At 40.0% G+C, this 27,218-nt stretch overlaps 2 protein-coding genes across 2 annotated transcripts; one reads left to right on the forward strand and one right to left on the reverse strand.

Annotated features, from left to right (window-relative positions):
- Positions 1-3,828: 3,828 nt before the first annotated feature.
- LOC139446120 (asialoglycoprotein receptor 2-like) lies at positions 3,829-8,614 on the reverse strand. Its single transcript, XM_071227402.1, has 3 exons — positions 8,299-8,614; positions 5,150-5,329; positions 3,829-4,827 (listed from the first exon to the last, which is right to left on the reverse strand). The coding sequence occupies exons 1-3, from the start codon at positions 8,612-8,614 to the stop codon at positions 4,613-4,615; spliced, it is 711 nt and encodes a 236-aa protein (XP_071083503.1). The 3' UTR covers positions 3,829-4,612.
- A 6,367-nt stretch (positions 8,615-14,981) lies between these two features.
- Positions 14,982-21,089, forward strand: LOC139445931 (uncharacterized). The gene is made up of 6 exons (XM_071227182.1): positions 14,982-15,139; positions 16,322-16,440; positions 17,476-17,527; positions 18,235-18,424; positions 19,473-19,572; positions 20,855-21,089. Exons 1-6 carry the CDS (start codon positions 15,022-15,024, stop codon positions 21,023-21,025), a joined length of 750 nt encoding a protein of 249 aa, XP_071083283.1. The 5' UTR covers positions 14,982-15,021; the 3' UTR covers positions 21,026-21,089.
- The last annotated feature ends 6,129 nt before the right edge of the window (positions 21,090-27,218 follow it).

Genomic DNA, 27,218 nt, shown 5'->3' on the forward strand with positions numbered 1-27,218 from the left:
CTCTCTTTAGTTCTTGGGCACAAGAATTCAATTTCGAGTGAGGGTATAAGAATTTATGGATGAACAACTACTTCATTACAGTTAAGAGCGACATTTCGGTGTAGGTTCTAACGCCGTTATCAAGCATGTGGTGAAGCGGTGTTAGAGCCGCTTCACCAAAACCTCGCTCTTAATTATAATAAAGAAGTTGTCCAAATTCTTATCCATACTTACTACTCCAACTTCTAAATGCCTATCAAAGAAGCTATTTCAGACTGTTGGCGCCATGAGAGGCTTCCATGTTTTTTGGAGACAATGGTCTCCTCAGTTCATGATGTTTAGGTGTTAGCGTGTGATTCATTAGTGGTTTCGTTGTATTTTGAAAGAGTTGATTAATAAGAATTAAATGAAATAGCGATAAGATAACGTTTTTCTTGTAATTGAAGTGAAAGTGAACTGCATGTTCCTTGCAACAGAAGCGGAATTGATCTGTTTACAGCATGTTATGTACGTTAAACTGGCCTATTCAAAAGGTGTTAATCAGTTTATGAACAAATTCTCATCAAAAGTTAGAATTCATGGATTTTCAAGGTGATAACGAAGTCAGTGTTGAGTACTGTCGTTCAACCTTTCGCGATGAAGCCAGTGTATAGAATCGGCGTTTGGTCGCTATGTGGTATGAATAGTGTATACAGGGTGTATCGTGACATCTCTTGATGAAGTGCTTCACACGGAGATACTGCGGATACCGTTGTCGCATCCATCCACTTATGTTATAGAGTCTTTCTGTGGATTGATTTACTTAGTGTGACTGAATGCCATAAATGTTCAGTGAACGCGAAATTTGTCAATACATTCTCAAGATTTCTTTTTATTAATCCTTTCTCAGTTTCATGGTGTGTTCTCCATAAAAAGTTTGCCGGTCGTAATAGAACCGTATGTAATTATGAACTTATCCATTGGACGTTATAAGTTAATATTTATACAAGCTGAACAATTTTGTTGTTGTATGGCAGACCAAATAAATAGAGGCTGTTTGTCTAATATTGTCATTGTTCTGTATGTATTCTATACAAAACAAACAGTAAATTCTCCACAAAGTCCACAGCATCTTGACAACATGGTATTTCCCCATGACTTGTTATTGCCCTATGTACCTTAACATAATATTGATGAGTTCTTCAAGCTATCATCTGATGTAATAATACCTTATTTTAAATTACTTTTAACACTGAGACAAGAACATTTTCCATCCTCGTGGAACATAGCAGTTATGAGTCCTCTTCATTTGTAGGGGACAAACAAGCTCCAAATACCACTGTTAAGTGCACATAGTAAATAAGACACAGTTCTCAATAAGACTTGGGTCCTGGTAAAATGCGTATGGGATAAACCTGAAGAATCCCATGCTGGTTTTCGCAAAGTTATAGCACCGTTGATAATATATTTATATTTACAACCAATTATCCAATGGTCTTAGTGTAAGAAGAGGTGACAATATGTTGATTTTTCAAAGGACTGTGAGGTGGGAAGTGTCTATCTTACTTATAATTAGTTATAAACCGAAAGAAACAATCTGAAACAACATTCATGAACAATTTTATGTTTCAAACATACTTTCAAAGAACCTCGGGGAACGGGAGTAATATATCTCGTGCTGATGGACAGACATACAAGCAGACAGACAGAACATTGTAGCAAACCAGTAAGATAATAAACTTCAACTTCATTCATTCAAAATAGATGGCGTCATAGACAGACGTGCCATGACGTCATAAAGTCATGTGATAAGTGACTAAGGCCGGTGTGTTACTGTAACATAGCTATGTAGCTTAAGCCCAAGAGCGTTAGATATAACCTGGGGAAAATAGTATGGCCGCCATTATTTTTGAAAATGGTATGAAATTTTGTAGTTTTACATTAATGATATCATGCAATTTATAAAATGAAAGCCCTTTTTATAAGCTTTCAAAACCTTAAGCTTGTGCCATAATGAGGATTTGTTTTATGAGCATTTGAAGAATTATTTAACACGTTTTTAGCGGAATACCTGGTAATAGTCAGGTTGGGGCATAATAAAAACAGTCTATGAAAGAAATAGTGTATGTCTGAATTTGCAATATTTTAATCAAACTGCTAAACAGTAGAAAACATCACCTTATTTTAATACAAAAGTTTAAATACTTTCTTATATAACAGTAGGATAGTCAAGTACTATTAAAATAAATCAATATGTGGGTCCAGTAGGATATTATGTCACTGGGAATTATAGACAGACAGACAGTCTATTCAGTAATTCAGGCCTCAAGGCCTCAAAGTACGATGCAGATTGCATTTTAACATTTGTCACGTGATGTACATGATTAGATTTTAAATTAAGTGAAAAATATAAACAAAAACGGACTCAAAATGCAACCTTATCGTACACCGCTTGATATTAATATTGCTTACATTATACTGTGTGTTATTATGAACAGATTAAAATAAGAAAATGCAGCAAAGAGGGTTTGGGTGATCCTGGCACAGTCAGGCTGGTTAGGCTCATCATCAGCTCAGGGCCCTTGCCCCCTCTACACGCAGCCCAGACAGCGAATGGGACTTCTCCCAGGAAACGCTGCCTACTTAAACCCAACCAGAACCTTTCGGAGAATGTGAAGACGCCCCAACACTGCAGCCTTCTGCATCACCCAGATTGTCAGTAGGGCTGTATTCCTGGCAGCAAACCCTGGTACTCTCCCAATGTCAGTCAACAGATTTGGAGGTACCAAACCTAAGGCATCGAGAATAATGGGGAGTCGGACAACTTGGTACTTGGGATGCAAGCGTGACATTTCGAAAGCGAGGTCTGCATATTTGCATCACATTAGTGTCAAAAGGGACAGAAAATTCAATAATATAAATGATTTCATTGGATTTATTATACAGGACAAAATCAGATTTGTTGGCCTGGATACGTCTGATGTATACGGACCTATTCCAAAGAATCTTATATTTATCATTTTCCATGACGCCTTCTACAAATTCTGGGTCGTACCATGGATGGTCCTGAGCAGCAAACAGAAAGCCTTCTGTTTCCCCTTTCAGGCAAGCAGACTTTACCCAAGAGACTTCATCCCTTCTCTACTGTGCGTCAACTTTTGTTTAGGAAGCATGCATTGCCATATCCATCCAACACCCTACTGTCTCTGGTCCATAGTGATTAAGTACACAGGATACATAGTGGTCACACACCTGACCGTAAGGGACACCTACAGGCCAGGGCAAACTTAGGAGCAGGCGACCACAGTCAAGGATATACATATGTAGATTGTAGAATGTGGACATTGACTTCAGACTTGAGCAAACTTGCCAGGACATTCTTGTGCTTTTCCTGTGATGACTTTTACAAAAAAAGAGGTTGTTTGTTTGACAAACTCGTGAAGAAAATATGATTCTATTTTTGAGCTATCCTTTATCACACGTGATCCTCATGAATAATATTGTTGAGTTCATTTATACCTTTAATTATACCTCATTTATACTCCAATTAACAGTGCGCCTTGCTCGGATGAAACTTTGAATGACAGACACTTCAAATATTCAAACCAACATTTATTTAATATATTTACAAAATTAAACAATGACTACTGGAAAACAAAGATCATATGTGCACTTAAAATGCACTTTATTTCAAAATTTAAAAAAATACAAATTTAAGTAAAACAGTGAGTTATAAAGATTTTAAATCAACCTTACCATTAAACGTAAACACATTTGTTTAATGATTCTTTAAATGCTGAAACTAGTTCTTCTAATCATTGCACATTGCTGAACCAGAAGTGTTACAAATATCATAAAAAGAGCCTTCATTTGAAATATTGCATGATATCATGAATATATGCAACTACAAAATGGCATATCATTTTCAAAAATAATGGCGGCCATCTTGGAAATGGCAGCCATTTTGAAAATGTCACCAGTTGCATCAGTGTGACTTTCAGAAAATCTCAAGAAAATTTCAGCTTTCTACTATTTTTTTCCAGGTTGTTATTTTTGTCTAATGCTCTGTGGCTACTAGTATGATACATGCTACAAACACTGTATCAGCAGCAAAGGCATTCTGTAGTATCTTCTATTTATTCCATTGGTGAATATAATGTCAATATAGGGGACTGATTTAAGTCTTGAGTGGGTGTTTTGAGCCTAGAAGAAGGGTGATTTGAGCCCAGGCTAAAAAAAATCAGTGTTAATGTAAGCTAGGCATATTGGGGCAAGAGTGTGAGTATGGTGGATGCGAATACATACTTGAATATATGATATAAACAAACCAGTTCTATAATAGGCTTCAACTTAATTCTTTTTCATTTAACAAACATGGCGTCGCAGACGCAGATCAATGACGTCATCAAGCTTATAGTTTAAAAACAACCAGTAACTCTTGTGAAGCTAACGAGCAGGGTATTGTGCTAACAAACCCATAAACATAATCGGGCCGAACAGGATTCGAACCCACGATCATAGGGTTCTGGCGTGCACAAGGGACGCAACTCTGTACAGCGAATTGCAGCGCCTCAGATGACTGCCCACTCTGTCCGTTTATAACATAGACAGGATTCACTTCTACCTTTAAGTTTAGTTGTATGTATACAGAGGGTTAGAATGATACATTCACTACTTCACATAAGGCACGTCTATTTGAAGTTCTCACAGCCCACATGTACTGAAACTTGCTCGAAATAGCTATGTGCCCAGTTTGTTTGTTGACAGTGGAATTGTACCAGAACGTTGGAGTTATCTCCCTTCCATCAACCCAGCGCCATGTCCCCTCGGCCTTGTAACCTCCAAGATAGAGGTTTATGTTCTGTATATCTGAAGGAGAACAGATTAGAATTAAGATATGTTGTGGACGAGAGACATATGTAATTTATGATAAAACAGTTTAGGGAATTATAGGGATCACTCATGTCATTCCGGGAGAGGTCTCCTTTCAGGTTACGGAAAGTGACGAGTGTTGACTATCAATACCTGCATGTTTACACAATAGTGTACAAAGGTAAGACGTTATGCCAGGTGCAGATGTATTGATTTCCAGTAGGGTCCGGTGTTGAGTGTCTTTTCTATTTCATTTCTTTTACATATATATAGTAGAAGTGGACTGACATATATATATCCCGGTTCCTTGGTTACTTACCTTGACAACAGCCAATCTGTTTAACAACTTCCGCTTGTTTTTCGGGTGTGTCAATGATCAAAAGCGAGCCTCCGCTGTCGTTGCAACGCCGGGCATGTTCGGACCAAGATGCTTGTAACAGGTCGTGTCGAAAACAGAACTTCCCTATCCTGTTGTACACGTAGTCTAGAGGGCACCGGTCTAGATACGATAAGATATACAATATGTTTACAGTTCAGCTCCTTACAACGATATTAAAACTAGAACAAGTAAATGGACTTTAATTTCGCTTCTGCTCGAATAGATTAACAAAGATTCTCTGATGTGGTTGTGTATAAATCAGTACAATGTTAAATGTACAACTTGTAGTAGAAGTGGACAGACATGTGTACAACTTGAAGTAGAAGTGAACTGACCTGTGTACAACTTGTAGTAGAAGTGGAAAGACATGTGTATAACTTGTAGTAGAAGTGAACTGACATGCGTACAACTTGTAGTAGAAGTGGACTGACATTTGTACAACTTGTAGTAGAAGTAGACAGACATGTGTACAACTTGTAGTAGAAGTGGACTGACATTTGTACAACTTGTAGTAGAAGTAGACAGACATGTGTACAAGTTGCAGTAGAAGTGGACTGACATGTGTACAACTTGTAGTAGAAGTGGACTGACATGTGTACAACTTGTAGTAGAACTGGACAGACGTGTGTACAACTTGTAGTAGAACTGGACAGACATGTGTACAACTTGTAGTAGATTTGGACAGACATGTGTACAACTTGCAGTAGAAATGGACTGACATGTGTACAACTTGAAGCAGAAGTGGACTTACATGTGTACAACTTGTAGTAGAAGTGGACTGACGTGTGTACAACTTGCAGTAGAAGTGGACTGACATGTGTACAACTTGTAGTAGAAGTGGACTGACGTGTGTACAACTTGAAGAAGAAATGGACTGACATGTGTACAACTTGCAGTAGAAGTGGACAGACATGTGTACAACTTGAAGTAGAAATGGACTGACATGTGTACAACTTGAAGCAGAAGTGAACTTACATGTGTACAACTTGTAGTAGAAGTGGACTGACGTGTGTACAACTTGAAGAAGAAATGGACTGACATGTGTACAACTTGTAGTAGAAGTGAACTGACATGTGTACAACTTGTAGTAGAAGTGAACTGACATGTGTACAACTTGTAGTAGAAGTGGACTGACATGTGTACAACTTGTAGTAGAAGTGGACTGACATTTGTACAACTTGTAGTAGAAGTAGACAGACATGTGTACAAGTTGCAGTAGAAGTGGACTGACATGTGTACAACTTGTAGTAGAAGTGGACTGACATGTGTACAACTTGTAGTAGAACTGGACAGACGTGTGTACAACTTGTAGTAGAACTGGACAGACATGTGTACAACTTGTAGTAGATTTGGACAGACATGTGTACAACTTGTAGTAGAAATGGACTGACATGTGTACAACTTGAAGCAGAAGTGGACTTACATGTGTACAACTTGTAGTAGAAGTGGACTGACGTGTGTACAACTTGCAGTAGAAGTGGACTGACATGTGTACAACTTGTAGTAGAAGTGGACTGACATGTGTACAACTTGTAGTAGAAGTGGACTGACGTGTGTACAACTTGAAGTAGAAGTGGACTGACATGTGTACAACTTGTAGTAGAAGTGGACTGACGTGTGTACAACTTGAAGAAGAAATGGACTGACATGTGTACAACTTGCAGTAGAAGTGGACAGACATGTGTACAACTTGAAGTAGAAATGGACTGACATGTGTACAACTTGAAGCAGAAGTGAACTTACATGTGTACAACTTGTAGTAGAAGTGGACTGACGTGTGTACAACTTGCAGTAGAAATGGACTGACATGTGTACAATTTGTAGTAGAAGTGAACAGACATGTGTACAACTTGCAGTAGAAATGGACAGACATGTGTACAAGTTGCAGTAGAAATGGACTGACATGTGTACAATTTGTAGTAGAAGTAGACAGACATGTGTACAACTTGTAGTAGAAGTGGACTGTTATGTGTACAACTTGTAGTAGAACTGACTGACATGTGTACAACTTGTAGTAGAATTGGACTGACATGTGTACAACTTGTAGTGGAAGTGGACTGACATGTGTACAACTTGTAGTAGAACTGGACTGACATGTGTACAACTTGTAGTAGAAGTGGACTGACATGTGTACAACTTGTAGTGGAAGTGGACTGACATGTGTACAACTTGTAGTGGAAGTGGACTGACATGTGTACAATTTGTAGTGGAAGTGGACAGACATGTGTATAACTTGTAGTGGAAGTGGACTGACATGTGTACAACTTGTAGTGGAAGTGGACTGACATGTGTACAATTTGTAGTGGAAGTGGACAGACATATGTACAACTTGTAGTAGAAGTGGACTGACATGTGTACAACTTGCAGTAGAAGTGGACTGACATGTGTACAACTTGTAGTGGAAGTGGACTGACATGTGTACAACTTGTAGTAGAAGTGGACTGACATGTGTACAAGTTGTAGTGGAAGTGGACAGACATGTGTACAACTTGTAGTAGAAGTGGACTGACATGTGTACAACGTGTAGTAGAAGTGGACTGACATGTGTACAACTTGTAGTGGAAGTGGACAGACATGTGTATAACTTGTAGTGGAAGTGGACTGACATGTGTACAACTTGTAGTAGAAGTGGACTGACATGTGTACAACTTGCAGTAGAAGTGGACTGACATGTGTACAACGTGTAGTAGAAGTGGACTGACGTGTGTACAACTTGTAGTAGAAGTGGACAGACATGTGTACAACTTGCAGTAGAAGTGGACTGACGTGTGTACCATATTGGAACTGATCTGTGTACAGGTAAAACGTTTTCGTTAGTTTAACGAGTATTATTCTAGCTATGTGACGGCGGTCTGTAACTAATCGAGCCTGGATCAGTTATCCAGAATCCAGTGATTGACACCAGGAGCATCGATCTAAGCAATTGGGACGATGACATACTTGTAGTAGAAGTGCTCTGACCTGTGCACAACGTATAGCACAACTTGAACTGACCGTTGGTCAACGTGTAGCTGAAGTGGACTTAACCTGTCTTCACCTTGGAGGACATGTCCAGGTATTTCAAAGCTTGAAGTAAATTCTCAACTTACCCGTAAACAGCTTGAAGTAGCGCCATCCCTGTTGTGATACCCCTCTCTTCATGTTGTAGAAGTGTACAGAGTGGAGGAGACATCTGCCGGTGAGGATGTTGTAGGAGAAGGAGACACAGCGGACGTCCCTGTGACACAAAGAGGCACAGTCCCCCCTGTGGGAGAGTCCAGCATGATCTGTGATCTCATAGCGTTCATCAAGCATATTGTCATACTCAGGGACACGTACCATGGAACTTGATCTACCCTGAGCATTCGATGGGACTCCAAATGATAAAATTGTTAAAAGTAGAGCGACGTTGGTGATGACGGGCATTATGACACTTTCTACGTTAGGTTGACACGACAAAGATATCAAGATGAGAAGAGTTGAGCTATAATAAGAGATTGCTTCAGGAATCGTCATGGGAGATATCGACCATATTTACATTATCCATGTGGCTGCAATAGTCCATATGTGATCGATTATGATTGATTTTGTGTTCCCAATTTGATGTGTACTAAACGTTAACTTACTTTTCATTTAATTATCTACACAAGACCGACATAATATTCGTGGCGAGAGGTATGGTTTAAGTAACGGAAGAAAAACAGCTCAGATCATCACAAAAATTGTTTATCTGCCATCTCCTTTGTCTATCAGATGATGTCAACTGTTACAGGGATGACACTGTCCAACCTGTGATGATATATATATACGCCACACTCAGCAATATTCCAGCTATATGACGACGGTTTGTAAATAATCGAGTCTGGACCAGATAGTCCAATGACTGATATCATGCGCATCGATCCACGCAACTGGGAAAATATAACATGCATCAACCAAGTCAGCGACTCTGACCACCCAATCCCGTTAGTCGCCTCTTACACAAGCGTGGGTTGCTGAAGACCTATTCTTACCCGGATGTCATTGGTCACATAGTATGCGACGTTTTAGTGCAAACGTTTGGTATCGCGTGTATCAAATCATCACAGTCAGAAGTAGTCCAGCTCTGACACCAGACAGACCAGTGGTCGATATCATGAGAAATGCCTCACGCCGTCGGGGGTACTATGGCACGCAATAAACCAAATACACTAAATGCGAAATGAACATATTATAATATAACCTAACATGTTCTGACATATTTAATATCAAAAGCAATCGTGCAGATCTACACATTACTGAAGGAGAACACGTATATGTAAGTATCTATTTGGCTGTAAATTTATATCATATTCATATTCATATTCCATGATATGGATCCGAACTAGTCGTTGTGCTTTCTATATTTCTAGTCACTTTTGTGTTATCAAATATTGGTTGAAACTATTAAGGACGGATGGAAATACATACGCGTTTCACTGTTATGAATAAAGGCAACAAAACCCATTCAATAATCATAAGACATATTAATTGATGTACGGATCTGACCATATCATTAGCATGTGTGAATCGCTATCAATTTGTGAAAGGGTGAGGGTGTCCATTCCCCACGGTGGCAGTCGGCACAAACACAAGTCAAGTGTGCACCTGAACAAACACGGGAACATATGCTACAATTCAAAATAACGGACATCATTGTTGGCACTGATTACGTCAAGTTCGGAAATATCCTCCAGATACCTAATAAAACGTTTTGAAAACCTTGCAATGCCTTGAATGTTGTAACCCTGATCAAACACCTTTTGAGGAAGAGTCGTACGAGGCTCATAAAAATCTTCTTTTAAAGAGTATGTTCACTTGAACCTAAAAAAACTGCGAAATGTAGACACCAAAGGCTGGAGCTGCAGGAATATTGCTTGACATGAAGGCAAAGTTAATGTCAGACCTTTTGTCAAAATGTCTTGTGGTAATTTTCCTGTCACTAAATCTAGATCTAAATATGAAACAGATGGAGCGGTTCCACTGGTGTCTTCTATTTCTCGTTCAAATGAGTTGGTTGGTTTGTTGTTTAACGCCGCACTCAGCAATATTCCAGCCATATGACGGCGGTCTGTAAATAATCGAGTCTGGACCAGACAATCCAGTGATTAATGTCATGAGCATCGATCCACGCAATTGGGATCGATGACATGCATCAACCAAGTCAGCGAGCCTGACCACCCGATCCCATTAGTTGCCTTTTACGACAAGCATATTCGCCTTTTATGGCAAGCATGGGTTGCTGAAGACCTATTCTACCCCGGATCTTCACGGGTCCGTTCAGGTGAGTAAATCAGTGGAAGGGAATTAGCTTGTTGACCAATTATTGAACGATATCAATTTACCTGAAGCTTAAGTAAAACCTCTTGGCCAAATTCCATTTTTATATTTTACCAATCCAAACAGAAATTCCGATTCATATGCATAACGAAACAGGTCCGCCAGGAGGGCGAGCATAGTTGATGTATAGTGGGATGCCCTCTTCTTGCCTAAATTGTCCTATCCCCATCATATGGATGTTACGCAGGTCACACTTTGTTTCCTCTTTGCCTATATTCATAACTCATATCATTAATGCCACCATACAAGTATGTCAATATACACCATCTATGCTATAAATGTGGGAAAAGCTGTGTACTCTTGATATCTATTGTTATGGATGAATACATGTACCTCTACTTCATGTACTTAATATTTATACACTAGGCAGATGGCGCCTTCGGTATAATGAATAGCGAGCTGTCTGTTTATTCAATATAAAACATCAGTTCCAGAATACGATCTGTTTCGAATAGCTGCCGAAACAGTAAAAGGTAAAATAGTGGTGAAACTTATGATGAGAATGTATCACTAAAAATCAGTGATGACATCGATAGTTCGAGTAAAGGGTAAGCATGTCATGCAAGTCCAATATGTAGCCTTATTGTACGGAAAAAGGAGGAGCGTCAATCCAATTTTCTTAACTTCTAAAACAGACAAAAAGTTTTGTCTGTTTTTAATCCCAAGTTTGAAGATATAGTCAACAAATCAATACGAGGCTGCATTCCAAGTATGTCGAACACGTATAAGACGTCTGCACAGCAAACAAGACCGATATGAACCAACGCATCTTCAGACTCTATAACATAATTAAGAGTAGTCACCATCTAAACAGCTTTAACACAACACACACATAATCTTATCTACATAATTGAAAGCGTGTGATTAGTCTACGTTAAGGTGTTGTCACGCAGAAGAACCCTGGTTCGATTATCAATATGAGGGACAATGTGGGTTGTACCATACTCACTGACTGCATCATTTGCTGGTGGTGATCAATGACGTTATGTATAATTCACACATACATGCAATGTTCCCACGTTCATCAGTTTACTATTAAAGCAAATTAGCTCTAAAACATTGCACCATAGCTTCTTCATGAGAAAGTCTACGACAAGTAAATCAGTACTTGAGCTTTTGTCAATCAATCATTATCACAGAAATACTGAAAGGCCCTAGGATATATATAAGCAGAAATCAATATGTCCAGTCACTATCCACAAATATATATATATTGCATGTCTTAAATTCATTGCATGTAATATATATACAGACAAAGGCTTCAGTACATTAATGTCTATAGAATATATCCATTCCTTAAACTTAAATATATTTGGAAATTTAAACATTGATGGATGTAGGTATGCAATTCTGATAAAAAGGACAACTGAGAACAAAATGGTGCTTATCCTCTATTAGCTGTAAATCACATTCTACATAATCTAATTTCCTTTTGGATTTTGGAATATGTTCCTGTTTCAATATTTTATTCATATGAGGAGCATCCGAATCTAGAAAATGCAATTCTATATTTGTACAAAAGTGGTTTCAAGGATATTCTGCAGTTGTTATCAATACATCAACAATATCACAAGGGTGGACAAAAGGTTGTAGCAGTGTACGAGTCTCAGTCTGACGAGCTGACTCTTCAACCACTTGTCGCTCGATTCGTCAATAAATGGAACTTGTGTCGGCGTCATGTGGCCACTCCCACGATCCGTGGTGTGTTCTTTACATACAGCTTTGGGTATGGAACACACACCAGGCCAAGATAATTCAACTGAACAAAACTTCCCCGTACCTTGCTGTTGTTGCCTTGGTTGTTAGTGGTGATGTTCTTTCACAAAGACCGTACCTTGGTTGTTAGTGGTGATGTTCTTACACGAAGACCGTGCCTTGGTTGTTAGTGTTGATGTTCTTTCACGAAGACCGTACGTTGGTTGTTAGTGTTGATGTTCTTTCACGAAGACCGTACCTTCGTTGTTAGTGTTCATGTTCTTTCACGAAAACCGTACCTTCCTTCATAGTATCACTATTGCATCTTGCGCTTGTTTCTGAGGAACGCACCTTGCTTGATAGTGTTGCTTTTGTTTCTGAGGAACGCACCTTGCTTGAAAGTGTTGCTCTTGTTTTGGGAAGAACACATCTTGCTTGATAGTATTGCCCTTGTTTTGGGAAGAATTCATCTTGCTAAATAGTGTTGCTCTTGGTTTTGTAAGAATGCATCCTTCTTGATAGTATTGCCCTTGTTTTGGGAAGAATTCATCTTGCTAGATAGTGTTGCTCTTGTTTTGGGAAGAATGCATCCAGCTTGATAGTATTGCCCTTCTTTTGGGAAGAATTCATCTTGCTAGATAGTGTTGCTCTTTGTTTTGGGAAGAACGCATCTTGCTTAATAGTGTTGGTCTTGATTTGGGAAGAATGCATCTTGCTTAATAGTGTTGCTCTTGCTTTGGGAAGAACACACCTTGCTTGATAGTGTTGCTGTTATTTATGAAAGGATGTACCTTGCTTGATACTTGATAGTGTTACTGTCCCTTGCTTGGTTGTGTTACTGATGTTTAGGACAGAACTACCTTGGCTGATAGTGTTGCTGTTGTTGAGGAAAGGGCGCACCTTGCTTGATCGTGTGACTGTTGTTGAGGACAGAACTACCTTGGCTGATAGTGTTGCTGTTGTTGAGGAAAGAACGCACCTTGCTTGATCGTATTACTTTTATTTATGAAAGGATGTACCTTGCTTCACAGTGTTACTGTTGTTTAAGGAAGACCACTCTTTTCTTGTTATTGTTAGTGTTGTTTTGGGAAGGCCGCCTTTGGCTCCTTCAACATGCAGATGAGGTAATCAAGTTGAATCGGCAACTTTGCAGAAAATATTATGAAATTACTAACGTATCAGTTGGTGAGTTAGTCTGGTCGTGTTTAATGCCGCTTTCAAAAGTATTTCATATAAATCACAGTGTGACTGCTTAATGTGGGATGAAACCCCGGGGATGTTGCCTCGACGTAACTTCCTGAAACGTACCAACTTGACGTAACTTCCTGTTCATAACTACTTGACGTAACATCCTGAACGTAACAACATGACGTAACATCCTCAATGTAACAACTTGACGTAACTTCTTGAACGTAACAACATGAAGAAGTTAATTCCTAAACGTAACAATATGATGTAACTTCCTGAACGTAACAACATGACGTAACTTCCTGAACGTAACAACATGAAGTAACTTCCTGAATGTAAGAACATGAGGTAACTTCCTGAATGTAAGAACATGATGTAACTTCCTGAACGTAAGAACATGACGTAACTTCCTGAATGTAAGAACATGAAGTAACTTCCTGAACGTAAGAACATGACGTGACTTCCCGAATGTAAGAACATGACGTGACTTCCTGAACGTAAGAACATGACGTGACTTCCTGAATGTAAGAACATGAAGTAACTTCCTGAATGTAAGAACATGACGTAACTTCCTGAACGTAACAACATGAAGTAACTTCCTCAACGTAACAACATGACGTAACTTCCTAAACGTAACAACATGAAGTAACTTCCTGAACGTAACAACATGACGTGACTTCCTGAACGTAACAACATGAAGTAACTTCCAGATCGTAACAACTTGACGTAACGTCCTGAAACGTCGGGGACGTAACGAATTAACGTAACAGACTGAACAATTAAACATGATGAGATAATCAAGTAACACAGCAAATCGACGCAACTCCGTTTATGCAACAACTAAACGTTACATCATATTAAGCGATCATTAGACAAGTTACCATTCATGGCTGTGATTTTGACGCTAAACATTTAGAAATCTTTTCACTGCTTTAGCGCGCCTGCTTTACATCTAATGTAAGCACATGTTAACATTATGTGTCCATTTGTCAAAATAATTAAACTCCAAACATTTTCATGTTCTGAGCGTACTATGTATACGACAATTTCTAAATTAGCCTAACGGTTAAAGCGTTCGCATTTCACACTGAAGACCCGAATCTGAATCCTCTCATTGAAGTCGGAGCGGTCGGGTAGCTTAGTGGTTAAAGCGTTAGCTTGTCACGCCGAAGACCCGGGTTCGATTCCCGACATGGGTACAATGTGTTATTGCTGAAATATTGCTAAAAGCGGCGTAAAACCATACTCACTCACTCACTCACTCTCATTGGAGTCCATATCTGGTGTAGCCCTTCGAGGTATTGCTGGAATATTGCTAAAAGAGACATAAACCCTTACTCATTCACTCACTCACTCATTCTCTGTCTCTTGGGAAACTTCTGTTATCGCTCCCTATTCACACCGTGTGGAATGGCATAGACGAAGGAATATAATTCTGTTTGTATTACATATTGACATAAGATTCTGTCTGACGCACATGTAACAATGTTCTTTGTTATGTCCTAATCAAGCTACCATACATATGTTTCGTGCCCTATAACAATAAGATAACGGAACCCTCAAGGCAGTTTCACATCTAAACGTCGTCGACAATGTTGCTGTTGGTCTGTGTCCTAGTTGCCACCGTCACTGCTGACGTGACGCACACCACCCTCAAGTCCGGACAATGCCTCTGTGTCCACGGGGGAGGGGTCAACGCCAGAGACCACCGTGAGGCTCCATTTGTAATTTACAATCTGCTTGCCTGAGGCTGACATCAGCTGAGTCCTATCTCAAGATTACCAATTCCCTTTTTTATGGTTTCTAGAAGTGTAATGTTTCAAAGACGTTTATGAATTTATATAGGCAATATATTTCGTGCGTGACTGATTCTAAATACCCTAAAAATGTTTTAGTGAACTTAATCAGGTAATATTTTTGTGCATGGTTGATTCCCTATACCCCAATAAATGTTATGTGTTGAACCAAGCAGCAACGAACGGCATGATAAAGAATTTCATCTGGAAAAGGCAATGTATTCAACTCGTTGATCCTTTTCTATTAGAATTTAGATTCACTCGAAAAAAAACGGCGTGCCGCTTTAATCAGCAACTCTAGGACCAAACATGAGACACGGGCTAAAACTTCATTTGTCAACGCATTATGTTGAACAAAAGTTACAAAGTCCGTACTGCATTAATCCGTTATCCTAGCTTTTCGAGTGATTTCGATGTGAAAGAAACATATCGCATATGATTCAAAGGGGTGAAAGGCAAAGTTTTCATCGTAAAAGCAATCTGGTTGAAAATGAGTATCAATTTCTGTTGGCGCGTATTCGTTCTAAATATATACCAAGGCAATTTCTTACGCTGATAACTGACTGCACAATGAATATCTTCTAGGTTTGACCAACTATCTAGCTGGGCATGTGTGTCGTTAAATACAACTAGTTTCATGGGCATATGGGACGAATTAATTTTATAAATGGACCTAAAGATCAAAATCGTTCGAACATATTCTTATAAAAGGCCAATCCTGTTGTAAATGTACATAAAGGTCAAATGTGTTCTACATATATATGAAGGTCAAATGTGTTGTAGATGTACATAAAGGTCAAATGTGTTATACTTATATATGAAGGTCAAATGTGTTGTAGATGGACATGAAGGTCAAATGTGTTACACATGCACAGAAAGGTCAAATGTGTTAAAAATGTACAGAAAGGTCAAATGTGTTTTATACGTACAAAAGGTCAAATGTGTTATAAGTATACAGGAATGAAACGCGCTTCACGAATGCCTGATGCCATCTACATAGTAACTCGCTGTGGCCTCTGTCCTTTCTCGACCGAGACACGCATTCGAATACACCTGAGGTACTGTGCTTTTGAATGCTTCGATGATGTACTTTCAGCGGGGACGTCAGGGACGACTGTGAAGGCGACACTCAACACTGGGGAGTGTTACAAGTTCTACGGTGGGGAGCTCACGTTGGGAGCTTACAAGTGGTTCGAGATAACTGTCAGCGGACAGGTACGGTACAGAAATCATAGTTTTTGTTAGCAATGTAAGCGCTAAATTTTGTTTTTAAGCTGTTGTGTTCAGGGAAATCCATTTTCCAAATTCAAGGAAATTAACTGGCTTTGAAAAAAAACAATTTCCACCCTTGTCTAACTAGGCTGGAATTTCGGAGTTATATTTTGGATTGACTATCGAGTCATGCATAGTTCAGTCAAAATCGCGTAACGAAATTAACTTCCGCTTCGATAACAGTGAGTGATTGACTATGGTTTTACGCCGCTTTTAGCAATATTCCAGCAATATCAAGGCGGGGGACACAAGAAATGGGCTTCACACATTGTACCCATGTCGGGAATCGAACCCGTGTCTTCGGCGTGACGAACGAACGATTTAACCACTAGGCTACCCGCCCGCCCCGCTTCGATATCAGCATGGAGACTGCCGTGCAGATAAATAAAAGCGACCTTTCCATATTCATAACAAATCTCTGCTGCCAGCTGTACGATTCCGACTATACTATGGTATATGGTTCCGTCGACTGAGCGTCAACGGATATTTCCCAACTATTTTCATGTTTCTAATCCAGGTGCTATGTGTTTTTATGCACTTCCCGAGGAAAGACCCGTTTTATTATGCAAAAAAAAAAGATCTTATTTATCGATCAGATCGTCTTGACTGGGCGCCGCCATTATGTTTGAAGCAAATGCAGGTGGTGTGAGAGGTGTAATGTGATTGGTCAATAGAAGGGTCGTAGAAGGGACATAACTCGTAATTGCCACGTTGGAGTCACGAAACTGGACTTTTATAGTTAATTAACTCCCTCGCCTCGGGAAGATGAGGGAAATTAGGCTAAACAATAAAAAACATAGCAAATATTAATATTTTAAAACAAAGTTATCACAAAGTGTTGCTTCTTATGGTAACCAGTGAACCAACATGTTATGAAATGATATGTCCTGTAATGACATGTTATAGAATATTATGTTATGTACCAAAGTCCAGAGCAGACTGTTTTACCTGTACTTCGATACACCTTTATTGTTTCAGCGACTCTGGGTAGCTGGGGTATACTTGAACGTCGGCACCACTGCGCAGTGTGGTACGTTTCCATGCATGTTCTTCACTCATTTGCATCCGTCCATGTTTTGATTTTAAAAAGTCATTCAACATTTTCCTTGATTTTGACGGAGGTCGAGTGTTTCTAAGGGCACGGTTGTTACTTTGATGTAAACATGCTTTCTGGCTTCACTGGAGCTTTTTCTGTGGAGTGTTCGGGGGCACGGGTGGCCAAGTCGTCTAAGGCGCCGCGATTCGCTGTGCAGAGTTGCGTCCCTTGGGCACGCCAGAAACCTATGATTGTGGGTTCGAATCCCGGTTCGCCCCGATTATGTTTCTAGGTTTGTCAGCACCATACCCGTACTCGTGGGTTTCACCGAAGTGGTAAACGTCTGAGACCTGCATCTCTTCGGGCTTTCCTACCACATTAAGCTGGCACGCCGTGATATAACTGGAATAATGTTAAAAGCGGCGTTAAACCCAACTCACTCACTCACTCACTCACTGTGGAGTGTTCACCTGGTACAGGACATTGGTACAAACAAGTAACAGACTAGTCACTTATTTCCCCGGTTGTCATCTTTGTAATAACAGAATAATACACCGATACGTTTTATGGATTCCGCTGTAATTTAACCCTCGTTTGTGTTACAGAGATACTGTAAACTTATACATAATATTATATATTATTGCATCGTGAAGCTGATTGATCTATCATGTTGCCTCGTGTCATGTTACTTTGCCTTGTAGCCTCCACTGGCACTGGCTCAGGATCGTGCGGAGACACTCAAGTCAAGGCATGGGCTTGTGAGCTGCTTCAACTCCACAACTCCGGCAAGATTGAGCTGTGGAAGGTTCACCCCTCTGGTGTCCATGACAACGCTTTCTCCTACAACAACATCCGGGACACCTGCAACGGCCATGCTGCAAGCAGATCCCAGTGAGTTACATTTAATTGCAATGTAATGCGATAGCTAACCAATGTACAGATAAGTAGTCTGTCCTCTCAGTCCGGATGTCTGTACCGTTATAACAGTCTGTACCCTCAGTCCGGATGTCTGTACCGTTATAACAATCTGTCCTCTCAGTCCGGATTTCTGTACCGTTATAACAGTCTGTCCTCTCAGTCCGGATTTCTGTACCGTTATAACAGTCTGTCCTCTCAGTCCGGATGTCTGTACCGTTATAACAGTCTGTACTCTCAGTCCAGATGTCTGTACCGTTATAACAGTCTGTCCTCTCAATCCGGATGTCTGTACCGGTATAACAGTCTGTCCACTCATTCCGCATGTCTGTACCGTTATAACAGTCTGTACTCTCAGTCCAGATGTCTGTACCGTTATAACAGTCTGTACTCTCAGTCCAGATGTCTATACCGTTATAACAGTCTGTACTCTCATTCCAGATGTTTGTAACGTTATAACTGTCTGTCCACTCATTCCGGATGTTTGTACCGTTATAACAGTCTGTCCTCTCAGTCCGGATGTCTGTACCGTTATAACAGTCTGTACTCTCAGTCCGGATGTCTGTACCGTTATAACAATCTGTCCTCTCAGTCCGGATGCCTGTACCGTTATAACAGTCTGTCCTCTCAGTCCGGATGTCTGTACCGTTATAACAGTCTGTACTCTCAGTCCGGATGTCTGTACCGTTATAACAATCTGTCCTCTCAGTCCGGATGCCTGTACCGTTATAACAGTCTGTCCTCTCAGTCCGGATGTATGTAACGTTATAACAATCTGTACTCTCAGTCCGGATGTCTGTACCGTTATAACAATCTGTCCTCTCAGTCCGGATTTCTGTACCGTTATAACAGTCTGTACTCTCAGTCCGGATGTCTGTACCGTTATAACAGTCTGTCCTCTCAGTGCGGATCTCTGTACTGTTATAACAGTCTGTCCTCTCAGTACAGATGTCTGTATCGGTCTAACGTTAACAGTCTATACTCTCACTACGGATGTGTCTTTATCGTATGAACACTCTTCCAGTTACACCTGCAATGGCTGCTTAGCTCCCGGTGGCACCATTTGCCTCAACCACGACCTCGTCCACTACCTCATCACGCTGGCAAGGAAGGGATACATGCATGTAAGAATTCATATTCTTCCTTACACAGGAGGGCACGGGTGGCCCAGTCGCCTAAGGCGCCGCGATTCGCTGTGCAGAGTTGTGTCCCTTGGGCACGCCAGAAACCTATGATTGTGGGTTCGAATCCCGGTTCGCCCCGATTATGTTTCTAGGTTTGTCAGCACGATACCCGTGTTCGTGGATTTCACCGAAGTGGTAGACGTCTGAGACCTGCATCACTTCAGGCTTTCCTCCCACATTAAGCTGGCACGCCGTGACATAACTGGAATTATGTTAAAAGCGGCGTTAAACCCAACTCACTCACTCACTGCTTACACAATATGCTTACATCTTTCGCAAGCAGTTCAATAGCATGTGCTGCCCCATCACCAGACTGTATACTACTACTAGTGTCTAGCGAAATACTGTTGTAGATATGCTGGCAATGAAAAACAGACATAGAATATTCATAATTTGATAAAAACAATTGATGACTAAGTGAGGTGAATATGGTATTACACCGCTTTTAGACATATTCCAACAATAGCAACAGATTTTGGATTGACAAGATAAAAAAATGTAATACATATACGATAAGATAAACTATCACATGGTTGGCATATGTTACTTTTATCAATACGGCGTTCACGCTAAAGCAGAAGGATGAAGAGAGCGGGTGGAAATAAAGAAAATTAAAGAAACAAGACTTCTAAAACAAATTGTATCAGATCTTTGGACGTACTGGGACCAGAAGTGGCAATTCCTTCTTAAACGCTGCTGAATCTTAATCCCGTGTCAGCACATTACCGCTGATCGTGGGTTTCCGAAAGATGCGCACGTCTCACTCAGCTGACATGCCGAGAAATTATTTTTCAGAGGAGTGTAAAATCAAACTCTCTCCCCAACTTGTTCCTTCTTTAAAAACTTCAATTCTTTAGAAAAATATCAATATGCAGAAATGTATGTGATGGACAAACGTGTACTGAAATATGTCCGTTGTTTTCTTACGTCCTCTCTATAAAAAATAGGACAAAAACATTTTCTCAAAAAGTTATTTTCACAGCCAATAGTATATAAATGCAATATTGAAATATGGTGATATACATGATGATAAAGTTAATGAATATGATGATAAACTTGATGATATACACGATGATAAACAAGACGATAAACTCAATAAATAACTTGATGATAAACATGATGATAAATTGTGCGTCTACGACATACACTTTGAAAACCGTAAAAGGTTACCGTATCAGAATATTTATGTAGGTATTCCGGTTATTCAACATTCTATTTTCAGGTCAACGAGATAGCTGGTGCCTGTCACACATGTAACTCCCGCCACTACAGAGGTCAAGCTGTTGATCTTCACAACGGGTCAAGGTCGAAGGAATTCCTGGATCTTTGCTTTTCTATGAACGGATGGGGGCAAAATGAAGGGGACCATATCCATTGCCAATTTGGATACTGATTCTATCATAACTGTATGTTTTGATATATGAACTGTACTATAATGTATTGGTAGCACCCAGGCATCTTCAAGTTTGTTATTTCTTTGTTTTTATTTAATAACTTGTTGAACATCATGCTTGTACATGCGTATCATTACGCGCCGTGTCCGAGGCTAACATTTTGGAGAAAGAAGTTCGAACGGTTCAAATGGAAAATGGTTTCTCGTCACTGATGATACACCTTGACTCGTGACAAAATGCGGCGTGACGTTAAATTATAATTCAATTACTCAAATAAAATGTCGGCAAATCCATTTTAGACAAAGGTGGACATGACTTGGTTTGCACCCATGGGATTAGAATATACACTTGTACAAGAGAACGTACAGCTCCACCCTAGTGCATGAGAATATACACTTCCACACATGTACAAGAGAACATATAGTTCCACCATTGTACAGGAGAACATATAGTTCCACCATTGTACAGGAGAACATATAGTTCCACCATTGTACAGGAGAACATATAGTTCCACCATTGTACAGGAGAACATATAGTTCCACCATTGTACAGGAGAACATATAGTTCCACCAATGTACATGAGAACATATAGTTCCACCATTGTATATGAGAACATATAGTTCCACCATTGTACATGAGAACATATAGTTCCACCATTGTACATGAGAACATATAGTTCCACCAATGTCCATGAGAACACACACGTCCACCAATGTACATGAGAACATATAGTTCCACCATTGTACATGAGAACATATAGTTCCACCAATGTACAAGAGAACATATAGTTCCACCATTGTACATGAGAACATATAGTTCCACCATTGTACAAGAGAACATATAGTTCCACCATTGTACAGGAGAACATATAGTTCCACCATTGTACATGAGAACATATAGTTCCACCAATGTACATGAGAACATATAGTTCCACCATTGTACATGAGAACATATAGTTCCACCATTGTACAGGAGAACATACAGTTCCACCATTGTACAGGAGAACATATAGTTCCACCATTGTACATGAGAACATACAGTTCCACAATTATATATGAGAACATATAGTTCCACCATTGTACATGAGAACATATAGTTCCACCATTGTACATGAGAACATATAGTTCCACCAATGTACATGAGAACACACACGTCCACCAATGTACATGAGAACATATAGTTCCACCATTGTACATGAGAACATACAGTTCCACCATTGTACATGAGAACACACACGTCCACCATTGTACATGAGAACATATAGTTCCACCATTGTACAGGAGAACATACACGTCCACCAATGTACATGAGAACATATAGATCCACCATTGTACAAAAGAACATATAGTTCCACCATTGTACATGAGAACATATAGTTCCACCATTGTACAAGAGAACATATAGTTCCACCATTGTACATGAGAACATATAGTTCCACCAATGAACATGAGAACATATAGTTCCACCATTGTACAGGAGAACATATAGTTCCACCATTGTACATGAGAACATATAGTTCCACCATTGTACATGAGAACATATAGTTCCACCATTGTACAAGAGAACATATAGTTACACCAATGTACAGGAGAACATATAGTTTCACCATTGTACAGGAGAACATATAGTTCCACCATTGTACATGAGAACATATAGTTCCACCATTGTACAGGAGAATACATAGCTCCACCCTTGTACATGAGAACATATAGTTCCACCATTGTACAGCAGAACATATAGTTCCACCATTGTACAGCAGAACATATAGTTCCACCATTGTACAGGAGAACATATAGTTCCACCATTGTACAGGAGAACATATAGTTCCACCATTGTACAGGAGAACATATAGTTCCACCATTGTACAGGAGAACATATAGTTCCACCAGTGTACAGGAGAACATATAGTTCCACCATTGTACAGGAGAACATATAGTTCCACCAATGTACATGAGAACATATAGTTCCACCATTGTATATGAGAACATATAGTTCCACCATTGTACATGAGAACATATAGTTCCACCATTGTACATGAGAACATATAGTTCCACCATTGTACAGGAGAACATATAGTTCCACCATTGTACATGAGAACATATAGTTCCACCATTGTACATGAGAACATATAGTTCCACCAATGTACATGAGAACATATAGTTCCACCATTGTACATGAGAACATATAGTTCCACCATTGTACAAGAGAACATATAGTTCCACCATTGTACAGGAGAACATATAGTTCCACCATTGTACATGAGAACATATAGTTCCACCAATGTACATGAGAACATATAGTTCCACCATTGTACATGAGAACATATAGTTCCACCATTGTACAGGAGAACATACAGTTCCACCATTGTACAGGAGAACATATAGTTCCACCATTGTACATGAGAACATACAGTTCCACCATTATATATGAGAACATATAGTTCCACCATTGTACATGAGAACATATAGTTCCACCATTGTACATGAGAACATATAGTTCCACCATTGTACATGAGAACACACACGTCCACCAATGTACATGAGAACATATAGTTCCACCATTGTACATGAGAACATACAGTTCCACCATTGTACATGAGAACACACACGTCCACCATTGTACATGAGAACATATAGTTCCACCATTGTACATGAGAACATACACGTCCACCAATGTACATGAGAACATATAGATCCACCATTGTACAAAAGAACATATAGTTCCACCATTGTACATGAGAACATATAGTTCCACCATTGTACAAGAGAACATATAGTTCCACCATTGTACATGAGAACATATAGTTCCACCAATGAACATGAGAACATATAGTTCCACCATTGTACAGGAGAACATATAGTTCCACCATTGTACATGAGAACATATAGTTCCACCATTGTACATGAGAACATATAGTTCCACCATTGTACAAGAGAACATATAGTTACACCAATGTACAGGAGAACATATAGTTTCACCATTGTACAGGAGAACATATAGTTCCACCATTGTACATGAGAACATATAGTTCCACCATTGTACAGGAAAATACATAGCTCCACCCTTGTACATGAGAACATATAGTTCCACCATTGTACAGCAGAACATATAGTTCCACCATTGTACAGCAGAACATATAGTTCCACCATTGTACAGGAGAACATATAGCTCCACCATTGTACAGGAGAACATATAGTTCCACCATTGTACATGAGAACATATAGTTCCACCATTGTACAGGAGAATACATAGCTCCACCCTTGTACATGAGAACATATAGTTCCACCATTGTACAAGAGAACATATAGTTCCACCTTTATACATGAGAACATATAGTTCCACCAATGTACAGGAGAACATATAGTTCCACCATTGTACAGGAGAACATATAGTTCCACCATTGTACATGAGAACATATAGTTCCACCATTGTACATGAGAATACATATCTCCACCCTTGTACATGAGAACATATAGTTCCACCTTTATACATGAGAACATATAGTTCCACCATTGTACAAGAGAACATATAGTTCCACCATTGTACAGCAGAACATATAGTTCCACCATTGTACATGAGAACATATAGTTCCACCATTGTACAGGAGAACATATAGTTCCACCATTGTACAGCAGAACATATAGTTCCACCATTGTACAAGAGAACACACACGTCCACCATTGTACATGAAAACATATAGTTCCACCATTGTACAGGAGAACATATAGTTCCACCATTGTACATGAGAACATATAGTTCCACCATTGTACATGAGAACATATAGTTCCACCATTATAAATGAGAACATATAGTTCCACCATTGTACAGGAGAACATATAGTTCCACCATTGTACAGGAGAACATATAGTTCCACCATTGTACATGAGAACATATAGTTCCACCATTGTACAAGAGAACATATAGTTCCACCATTGTACATGAGAACATATAGTTCCACCAATGTACATGAGAACATATAGTTCCACCATTGTACATGAGAACATATAGTTCCACCATTGTACAGGAGAACATATAGTTCCACCATTGTACATGAGAATACATATATCCACCCTTGTACATGAGAACATATAGTTCCACCTTTATACATGAGAACATATAGTTCCACCATTGTACAAGAGAACATATAGTTCCACCATTGTACAGCAGAACATATAGTTCCACCATTGTACAGGAGAACATATAGTTCCACCATTGTACAGGAGAACATATAGTTCCACCATTGTACAGGAGAATACATAGCTCCACCCTTGTACATGAGAACATCTAGGACCTCACTTGTACATGAGAATAAATAGGTCCTCGCCTAGACCACGGAGGCAGTCTGCATGTAAATGAGAACAGAGAGGTCCTCGCTTGTTCACGAGAACATAGAGGTCCCTGCATGTAAATTAGAACACATAGGTCCTTGGATGTAAATGAGAACATAGAGGTCCTCACTGGAACATGTGAACACATAGGTCCTCGCTTGTACATGAGAACATAGAGGTCCTCGCTTGTACATGAGAACATAGAGGTTCTCGCTTGTACATGAGAACATAGAGGTCATCGCTGGTACATGAGAACATAGAGGTTCTCACTGGTACATGAGAACATAGAGGCCCTCGCTTATACATGAGAACATAGAGGTCCTCGCTGGTACATGAGAACATAGTGGTCCTTGCACGTAAATGAGAACATAGGGGTCCTTGCATGTAAATGAGAACATAGAGGTTCTCGCTGGTACATGCGAACACATAGGTCCTCGCTGGTACATGAGAACATAGAGGTCCTCGCTTGTACATAAGAACACATAGGTCCTCGCTTGTACATGTGAACATATATGTCCTTGCATGTAAATGTGAGGTGAGGTGAAATGGGGTTTAAAGTCGCGTCCAAGATTATTGTACTTATATAGCGACGTGTGTGTGTGTGTGTGTGTGTGTGTGTGTGTGTGTGTGTGTGTGTGTGTACCATCTTTTAACGTATTTTGGTATGACGCAGCCGGGAATCGAACCCCGGACCTTCCGCTCTCCGGGCGGAGGCTCTACCACGAGACCACGGAGGCGGTCTGCGGTAAATGAGAACATTCAGGGCCTTGCATGTAAATAAGAACACATAGGTCCTCGCTTGTACATGAGAACATAGAGGACCTGGCATGTAACTGAGAACACATAGGTCCTCGCTGGTACATGCGAATATAGAGGACCTGGCATGTAACTGAGAACACATAGGTCCTCGCTTGTACATGAGAATATAGAGGACCTGGCATGTAACTGAGAACACATAGGTCCTCGCTGGTACATGAGAATATAGAGGACCTGGCATGTAACTGAGAACACATAGGTCCTCGCTGGTACATGAGAATATAGAGGACCTGGCATGTAACCGAGAACACATAGGTCCTCGCTGGTACATGCGAATATAGAGGACCTGGCATGTAACTGAGAACACATAGGTCCTCGCTGTTACATGAGAACATAGAGGTCCTCGCTTGTGCATAAGAACACATAGGTCCTCGCTTGTACATGAGAACATAGAGGTCCTCGCATGTAAATGAGAACACATAGGTCCTCGCTGGTACATGAGAATATAGAGGACCTGGCATGTAACTGAGAACACATAGGTCCTCGCTGGTACATGAGAATATAGAGGACCTGGCATGTAACTGAGAACACATAGGTCCTCGCTGGTACATGCGAATATAGAGGACCTGGCATGTAACTGAGAACACATAGGTCCTCGCTTGTACATGAGAATATAGAGGACCTGGCATGTAACTGAGAACACATAGGTCCTCGCTGGTACATGAGAATATAGAGGACCTGGCATGTAACTGAGAACACATAGGTCCTCGCTGGTACATGCGAATATAGAGGACCTGGCATGTAACTGAGAACACATAGGTCCTCGCTGGTACATGAGAATATAGAGGACCTGGCATGTAACTGAGAACACATAGGTCCTCGCTGTTACATGAGAACATAGAGGTCCTCGCTTGTGCATAAGAACACATAGGTCCTCGCTTGTACATGTGAACACATAGGTCCTCGCTGGTACATGAGAAGACATAGGTCCTCGCTTGTATATGAGAACATAGGGGTCCTTGCTTGTGCATAAGGACACATAGATCTTCGGTTGTAAATGAGAACAAATATGTCCTCGCTGGTACATGAGAACACAGAGGTCCTTGCA

The sequence above is a fragment of the Haliotis cracherodii genome, unplaced genomic scaffold, assembly GCF_022045235.1.
Source record: "Haliotis cracherodii isolate W230 unplaced genomic scaffold, xgHalCrac1.p SCAF_6, whole genome shotgun sequence".
Classification (NCBI taxonomy): domain Eukaryota; kingdom Metazoa; phylum Mollusca; class Gastropoda; order Lepetellida; family Haliotidae; genus Haliotis; species Haliotis cracherodii.